The sequence below is a fragment of the Lichenostomus cassidix genome, chromosome 10, assembly GCF_008360975.1.
Source record: "Lichenostomus cassidix isolate B80296 chromosome 10, HeHo_3.0, whole genome shotgun sequence".
Classification (NCBI taxonomy): Eukaryota; Metazoa; Chordata; class Aves; order Passeriformes; family Meliphagidae; genus Lichenostomus; species Lichenostomus cassidix.
Genome location: NC_139491.1, coordinates 13,851,335 through 13,860,834, shown reverse-complemented (window position 1 = coordinate 13,860,834; position 9,500 = coordinate 13,851,335). Strand labels below are relative to the sequence as shown.

General features: G+C 37.7%; 1 protein-coding gene across 1 annotated transcript in view; it reads right to left on the bottom strand.

The window, feature by feature from the left end:
* Positions 1-1,180: 1,180 nt before the first annotated feature.
* The window catches only part of MINDY2 (MINDY lysine 48 deubiquitinase 2), a 30,995-nt gene continuing 22,675 nt past the window's right edge, over positions 1,181-9,500 (bottom strand). The window contains exon 9 of the mRNA XM_085070756.1: positions 1,181-9,004. Within this exon, the coding sequence (XP_084926882.1) occupies positions 8,885-9,004 (120 nt within the window). The 3' untranslated portion in view covers positions 1,181-8,884. The remainder of the gene's footprint in view (positions 9,005-9,500) is intronic.

The following is a 9,500-nucleotide window of genomic DNA, read 5'->3' as shown; positions in this document are numbered from 1 at the left end:
CACGGATGTAGCCTTGAGCTGAAGGGCTGTATCTTGTTAAGCCTTTGGGTTTGGGTCAGCAGGAAAAGCCTGTGTTAAACCTTTGTGCACCAGGCCCAATCAGAAATGCCAAGCAGCCAGGCCAGGACTCATTTATCACCTGGTCACAATGCTGCTGTTCAGCAAGGGAGAAAAGCAAATTAATCCCATTTGGTCAGGCTGGGTGGTGGAACCCAGATGAATAGGGGACTCCTAGCAGAACAGAAGGGCTTAGCAAGTAGTCCTTCAGTAAGAGCTGAAGTGTTCACTGGTCCAGATTGCCTTTGAAAGGATTTAAGTTACGTTTTTTAAGGCATGAGGCAGTAAGAAGAGGATTTCTGCTCACTGTGTGGAAGAACTGCTAAGCACCTGCAGTGTTCCAGGGGAATTAAGTAGCAGAGAATGAGTTAAACTAAACTGGTTTTGAATAAGTAGCCTCTCAAGAAAGGTGGAGAAACCTCCTGGTGGTGTAACAGCATTGTCTCTAATTAATCCTATATGGATATTCACATCTGGCAAATATTTATGTTTAAACAAAAGAAATGTACTGTCTCACCAAGTGTGTCACTTACCTTTATGTATGTGATACATCTTGTTCAGTTCTTAAAAATCTAAGAAGTTCAGTTTACTGAGTTTTGCTGCAGGGGTTTCCAAGAGAAAGTACAAGTTCACAGTGCATTTTCAAAAGTACTTGTGTATTTGGCTGCAGTCTGTGCTTCATCAGGTGTGACAACACACAAAACAAGTATTTGCTCTGTGATGAATTTATAGTGGCTAATGGATCAAAGGGGCAATATGGAAGTTGATAACCTTAAAAGACAAAGCTATAGAGAGGTACAGAAATAAAACTTGAGATAGTCTTGGTTCCCTGTAGAAGTCTAGCTATGCATTCCAACAGTTAAAACTTTGTTAAATTAAAAATGGGATTGTGCAGGTGTGGATATTTCACTTAAAATATTAAAACAGACTAGGACAATGGGGAAAAAAACTGATTGAAAACAAATTGCCCAAAACTTTGAATTTATCAAATGGTTAAGAGCACCAGAAGTCTACCCTTTTCTTTTCCAGAGTGAGTTTTTGTTGGGTTAGTGTTTGTTGGTTTTTTAAAGTATATCATCCAACCTTTATTATTAGGAAAGAACTTGAATATCTAAAGGAAATATTTGTTTGCTCACTTAAATTTATTTACATACAATGAGTTTCAGAAGACTGTTAACCAAAATAAATCTCAGTTGGGTAAAGACCTTGAAATAGAGAGAGGCTGATAACGGGAAGACACTATTTAAAAGGTAACAGAATTTAACAGCTTTGTGGTAGACAACAAAAAGGGGTATTAAGATAGAGAACTGGATTTCTCTGAAAATTATTTGTGTTCAAAATTATTTTAACAATTTACAAGGAAAATGTTATTTCCTTATAGTCTTTAAAAACACATTAATACAATATAAACAATTAAGGCTTTTAAAATGCAAAACATTCAGTAGTTGAACTTGTAGATGCCATTACAGTGTTGGATAATGGTGTAACATGATGAAAAAGATTTCATTCACATACAGTAGTACAAATGATACTGCATGACTAGATTTAATTGTGTCATGCACTTCTAAAATACAGCTTAAGAAATTTAACTTCTCCCCTCTCTTGGTAAATCCACAGTCACTTGAATCAGCTTTATTTTGCATTTCCTTTTAAGACTAGATTTAGAGATCAGGTAAACATTGGGTGACTAACAGACTCACAGCCAAACTGCTGATTTAACACAGGAATCGCACAGTTCTGGTGGCATCTTGAAGACATTACTAATCAGGAAGTCTTTAGGAACTTTCCTAAAATACATCAGGGTTTTGCATGTGGGGTTTTTATTTTAAAACATTTCATTGTAAAACAACCCAGTCAAGGCAGTTAAGACAACAAATATTTGACTTAGCACTGGAGAACTTGGGCCAACTTCTGTAAGATTCATTTTCATATGTTTCGTCAGTAATTTCTTTAATAAGCTTACATGTACATATAAAAGGTGATTATCACAAGTTGTACAAATAATGGCTATGCAGCTGATGCACAGATAAAAGGATAATTGAAAATAATTTTTAAAAAGTTTGGTAAGAACTTGTTTTGCTGAAAGCTGTAATATAAACCAAAATGCTGTCATTTAACATTAAAGCTCTATCAGTTTAGTGTGGGGAAACTGCTGACAGTATTTCTCACTCCCTTATAAAGAAATTGCTGTAAGGAATTAACATAATACTGAGCAGATAGTAACAGATTTAGAACATATTTCTGTGGCACAGGACCAGTACTTGACAATTCCTGTAGTTCCAAGTACTGCTGTCAAAGCTGTTAGGCTCAGTCTGTAAACAGGGATTACACACTGCAAAAACACAGGGAAAAAATTTCACAGGTGACATGACTGCCCAGTACAATCTGATATCAACCTGCAGTCATTGGGGGTGTCTTTACAAGTACAAACTGAATCCAAACCAGCATCTTGCTTATTGCATCCATCCTGTACTGTAATTCCCGGACTAGGCACACTTCTTAGCACAATGTTATAGCACTAGTGATTTCAAGAGTTATCAAAATACAGGTGGAGAAACCCTTGCTACGATGCATTTGCCTCTTGAATCATTGTACCTAGGGTACTTTTTTAATGGGTTCTCCAAAGTTATTTTTGCTTGCCAGTCCCTAAGAGAAAGCATGTAAGAAATCCAGAAATACAAGCATACTGCTGCAACCCAAGTATATGGAATGCAGACATGTAATTATTGCAACTATTCATGATACAAAAGGCAAAAGCTGGATTGCAAGTAGTTTAAAAGTCCACAAGCAGGTTCACTGATTCACTGTATCCATCTGCAGTGTCTTGACACCACCTACTACTGTGCTTTTGTAAGCAAAAGAAGGATTCTATTTCCACAGCAATACTTTTTCCTACAGTAAATACAATCAGTGGTAATCTCTACCCATGCAATTGGCCAAAACCCCCATACTGTTACGTACTCACCTCACAGTGAACCTAGTTTCTAACTTTCAGTGTGAAGGGCTTCACTAAAACTCAATTGTGAACGAAACAGTAATTAATATAGACCAGTTTCTGGTTCTGGTAAATCTACAGTAACAAAAGCCCTAAAATTAAGAGGCCTATTGATGCCCTGATACCAAAATACTAGAGAGAAAATTGTCTGTTTTCATAGTTATTTTGGAGTTCCCCAAAACAGGAGATGACCAAACCCTAGGGTGTTCCCATTACTCAGCTGATTTAAGTTTTTCAAGTGATTTAAGACACACTGGTGTTTCTTCTAATTGCAACTTTGACCCTTTCCTGTAGCATGTGCCAGTAAGCAAGAACAAAAGCCAGCACAAGGTTTCTGACAACACTACAAGTTATCCCAGCTTTTTTGGAAGCACGCCTAGAAGAAATCTAAAAATGTTAAACTGAGTCAGGTGAAATTTTCAAAACTGCTTAGTGTAAACTTAACTTTGAAAAGTTACAGCTGAAGTTTTAACTCAAAAAACCCAATCACATTTTACTGAAAGCTTCAACAAGGGAAAAGAACATGAACACCAAGACAGACCAAGTATCCCATTATTTCATCCAGCTCTGTGATGGAGAACCTCAGCTTGTCTCAGCTAAAGGCTTTGGCTCATGAGACACTCTTAAATCAATCCTCATGTTTCACAATAGGTATCACTTAAGCTGGATGGGACCTACACTGAACGTGGGTCAACACAAAAGGAAATTCAAGAGAGTAATTAAAAAATAGTAAAACTTAGCTGCATTTGTGTCCCTGTCCACCCCAAGGTCTTTGTACATTTGGCTGAGTGTTTGACTATCAAACCCTATTTCATTCGCTTTTGGCCCCAGAACACTGACACAGCCCCAGCAGCTGCTGCCCTGAGTGCTCAACTTGCTGCGAGGGCAGCATGGGCAGTGCCTCAGCTTCTGGCTCCACTGATTACATTCAGAGCAGCAGCTGCCTTTGTTTTCATCAGTGGTACACTATTTGTAAGCACTGTTAATACTGAGCTAGAAAACTTTTCAGTTACTCTGAGTGCTGAAACTTCATCTGAATTGTTCCCTATGATTTTTCAAAAATAACACTGTTTTGCTGCACATTTTTCTATGCTGTTGAGTAGAGGCAAATGTAGAATCTTGACTTTCTAAAGATAATTAATTGAATATTTAAAGGTTTTAACCTTGAAAAGCAAGGAATTGGTCATTTCAGCACACAAAGCTTCTCCATGAACACAAGTAATCATACAAACCAGAAAAGGAATGGGGAAGGCAGATTTCAGCAAGTTCTCTAGAGAGAACTCTCCAGCAAAGAGAGCTCAGGGTGATAGGAGCTGACACTGACCAGAACTGAACAGTAGGCAACTGACATTTAATAAAAACATTTGGAGCTCTCAGAGGATCAGCACAGCTAGTCCTGACTTTAAAGCACAGTAAGAGCAAAGAGCAGTGTGTCCAAGGACAGACACTGCCAACCTGCCAGGAAATGAACCTGCTGGGCATTACCTAGGTGAGAAAATCCAGCCACTGCCTGCTGTGCCACAGCTATTTATGTCCAAAATAACAGCAAAGTTAAGGACAAAGCCTTAAACAATCTCAAGAGGTAGCATAGGGACTTTCATGTTGTAGCCTCTCTTTCCTCCTCAGCATTCCCCTGTGGCACTTCTTCCCCACCAAAGCAGATCACAGCCAAGCTTGAATCCATTGCTTTGCTACTGGACAAGCTGGGAACAAGAGGGAGCTGTACAGAAACATTGTGAACATCAGACAGACTCTGTGCAAATGATGTGGTTTGAGAAGGTGTCACTCACCTCACCCAATTTCCCCACTCAACACTAACAGTCTGTTGCTAATTATGCTTATAAAAAAGGAAAGATGTGCACTCATCAAGATAAATGCTATTTCCAGGCTTTACATGTGACAATTGCTATCCCTGGACTGTATGAACATTTTTCAGTGTTGGATTTTTCTTGCTACCAAGGTGTTGTTCATCATAGCACAGATGGAAAAAAATGGGAACACTCTACTGCATCCAAACTCTAGCTTGTTATTTTTGCTTTTCTGTAATATGCTTTCTCATGAAGATTCTGCATCTATTAACGTGCATTTCCTGAGTCACCTGTTTAATGCTGCAACCTTTACAAATCTACTTTATATAAAATAAGCTCTTAATTCCGTATGTTGTATTGAAGGATGTAGTTTGTATAGCTTCTGTTACAAGCATCCTAATGCAAAGAGCTGATCCAAGCAATGAGCTAACTTTGTTACAGAACCAGTATAGCAGGAACAAAGAAAGGTTCAGTTAAAAGAACACCAGCTTTACCTTTTACTCAAGTATTTCCTGCTGAATGCACAAGAAAATTCCATTTCAAGAACTCAAAATTGCCTTTTATTACATACTGGAAATTTTTTTCAAGAGCTTGTGTATACAAGTTTGAAGAACCATGACAATAATGTGAAATACCAAGTGAGTAAGAGCCTGCCTGGCACTCTGAGGTTCCCAGCAGAGCTTGTGCTTCCCTTGGAACTCCTGTGCCTGTGAGCCACAAGAGCAGCTCTGCAAAGCCACTCTGAACACATTATTTCCAATTTTAACTACATGGACAGCTACAAAATGTAGTTTTTGCATTGTGTTTAAGTGAATTTTCAGGAATGCTAATTTCATTCTCTGGTGTTACAATCCTTTGGATCTGCTTTGTTGTGTTGCAGATTCCATGAGTGTCACAAGAAAAGTGGTGGATTTGAGCATTTACCAAGTGCCTTGAAAAACATTTATCTCTACGGCAGTGCTCAGTTTTTTGCTAATTTTAAGAATATTTGTATGTAGCTTTTTTAATGTCACAACTGTAATGCAACAACAAAAATTCTATGATTGTGTTTTCTGTGCTAGCGTTTATCTAGTGGAAAACAAGTTCTACTCTACTTTTCTGGACACTTTCATATATATTATGTAGGTATTTGGAGCATGTGCATGCTAAATTGTATAAACAGATTTAAAGTATAAATCTATACCCTTTTGCCAGAACATGAGCTGGAGAGAAAAAAAAAAAAAAGAAAAAAAGGCAAATGAAGTAAACAGATATTGTCTTCCTGGTACTCCAAGACTATATTGCGCAATACTGTTTCCCAAGCTGACTTCATATAGATAAGAGCAATTCTGTTCAGGTTTTTTGATCCTCAAATACTGTCAGAGATACCAGCTGTGACAGGTGCTTTTGGAATGGTTACCCCCAGCAGGGTATAAATTAAGCTTCCAGATGTATTTCATTTTGGATATTTGGAAGCTCAACTGCTTATAAGTTTTGCCACTAACAAGTTCAACCCATGCAGCCCTAGATTTCAGGAATTCTTTACCTTTTTTCCAAAGCTTCAAGACCTGTAAAGAAAAAAGGATATTAACAGAGGACTGTTCTCATAGCATGCCTTCCATCTCAAATACCCTGAAACCCTTTACTCCTTTATTGAAAGAAGCTGAATTATCTGGGAGTTCCGACTTTATGATGCGCATTGCATTTAACTCCTCCTCCTCTGGGACCAAAGGACAATAACTCCTCTAACTACAGTATATTAGGTTTCAGGCACATCTGTCTGAAACTGGAAATGTTACATGAATTCTTCTAATACGAGCAAGTATCTTAGGCAAAGAGATATACTCCATAGCCACAACAGCTAGATTCCTTCCAAAAGGAGTTAAAGTGGCAATACTGTCACTGAAAATAATAACAAACACTTAGCTTGACATATTTATTTTTCAAGGTCAATAAATAAATGTAAATACACAAATTTGGAAAAATCTTAGTAACAGAATGTTTTTAAACAACATTCTGGCTTAAAGTCTCTGTTACTGACACTATTGGAATAGTTTCTCATCTACTTAAAGTAGCTAAGTCATTATGTTGGTGATCCTCCATCACATTAATTTGTTTGAAGAAGTTAGGCTGCTGCAAAGGAAAAAAAAACATCAACCTTTGCTTTGACATAGAAAATTATCTGAACTGCATACATTAAGTATTAAAATTACTTCTCTGGGCATGACTTTTCTAGAGAAGATATTTTTAAATTTACAGTTTACATATTAGAGACCTCCTACTGTTCATTACTTCATCATTATAAAAGGGAAATTGTAACAAAAGTGGGGAAAAAAAAACCAAAAGAGGAAAAGGCATGGAAGAAAAGTGATAGAAATTGGCCCTTTAGTTAGTAAGACATTCTTCCTTTATCTAATTTTCATTCTAGGTTGGTAACAGATGTGTGTGATAACTGGTTGCCATCAATGCAGCAAGTCTGCTTGAAATAATTGCAAAGTGGCTTTTTATCAGTGGACTTCTGTCAGACACCCACTTTTATAGACATTCTCCAAACACCTGAAAGCAGGAATGTCATATTCCACCTGGCTGCCTTAGCTTGCCCAGGTTATTCTGTGTGAACACTAAGGTGTAAAGCACAGATACATAACTTGGCCAGGAGAAGCAGCCTTTCTCAAAAGTATCTACAAATTGCTAAATAGAAATTTTTATCAAAAGGTTCAGCAAGAAGGTAATAGTTACTGATTTAATGGAAGTGGAGGAAGATTTGTGGTTCCCTCAAAATTCATCAAGTGTTCTGTTTCTGCATTCTATAAATACTACAAGACACAACATGTTTATTTGGTTCCCATAAATTAGAAAAATCTGATTTCCAAAAATTCTAAATTAGTGATTTAAAAAACAAAATATTAACACCTGGCCACCTCTCAAACCATCTCAGAGAGCAGCTTCACTCCTCTCTCCCCCTTCAGAAATGTGCTTTTTTTAAGAATACATGATTTATAAAACAAACAAAAAAAGTGTGTTTTTTAACTACAGTACACTTGCTTAAATATACAAGTGGACACGTTAACGTCATGTTAAAGTTCAAGGTACTTCTGGATAAAAGGCAGATAGTTAGTTATTTTAACTCTGCATTCTTATATAGAATAACGATTATTATAGACTTTAGTTTCCTCTCGTCATTCATCTATCATGTGGAGAGGTCAATAAATAAAAGCTTATCTGGTCCAGTTTACCTACAAGAGAAAAAAATAATAAAAGAAAAAGAAGTTACCTATAAAATTACTTGTTTAACCCTGATAACATCTGAGTTGCCATACCCAGTTTGTAGTTGCAAGAAAGCAAACAATATTCATCTTGCTTTTTAATAAATGCCCCATTGTTTTATGACAATTTTTGTATGCTGCCTATCAAGTCACACATTCTTGGGGCAAGAAAGCTGGCCAGGAGATGCAGTGATAGCAGTAACAAGTATAAATCTGGGTTCAAAAAAAGAACATACCAGATCCAGAAGCAAAGAAATCTGGACACACTGAGGAGGCAGTGCCCAGCTGTTATTTGGGCTCTTGTGTCATGGAGACTATACCCAGCCTAAGATATAGTTTCATACCATGGAAGTAACACAGAACTCCGTTGTGCTCGTGTACAGACTTCAGGAAAAAGCCTTACACAAAATGAATTACCTCTTTTGTTTAGAGTAGAAGATAAAATAGCTTACTAACTGATGTAATGAGTAATGGATGTCACTATGACACAGGACTTGCCATGAGTTGTGTGTTCAGCTACAAGGTGCAGTATTTCTTATGACTAACTCAAAGCACAGCCGCATCCAACTGTGATTTGGAATTCCCTCTTGAGCAGCACGCACTATGACTTTGACGGAAGTCTGTCTGATTGTAACAAAGTCATCCATCCTCTCTTGGAACATGAACAAAATCCATGGGGTAATCAGGCACAGGCGGCATGTAACAGGTTTGTCTTCCTTTTTACTCCTTGTTTTTGCTTCTGAGGACATGCACTTGGCTCCAGACGGACTCCACTGCCGTTACAAGAGAACACAGCTGTTCTTCTCTTTCTCCCTCTCCTTCTCTCGAGGCTCTTTGCGCTTGCGTTCGTTACTCCCGGATTGTCTTGTGCTGGCTGGAGAGGCAGCACCTTGTACCTGCTGTGTGGGGAAAATTACATGGGAAATAAACCCAGCACTAGTGCAGATACAGCCTGAACTAGTACTGTATGGTCAACTTCACAAATAGGAAGTATTATGCAAACCAGCAGAATTCAGGTAGGGATTTTTGGTATACCTACTCCAGGACCTCCACAGAATTGCGTGTTTCTTGAAAATTAAGTCACCTGAAAATATATTTCAAGTCCCACATGTTCTGTTGTGTCCACATATTCAGATCAGTTGTTTCAATAAAATATGGTTTCAAGCATTTTCTGGCACTTCTGTGTTATTGTACTGCAATTTTTTCTTCCTTTCTTTTCTAAGTACATAATCCATATTTCACTATCTGCAGAGTCAAAGTGCTGGTGTGGACAGCAAGATAATGGTAAAGCAGCAGCTTTTTGTGACTTGAAACTCATTAATAACTTGGCAAGGGGGTTGGTACACAAAGGCTACATAACTTTTGTTAATTCATCATCTATTCCCAGTGTTATCC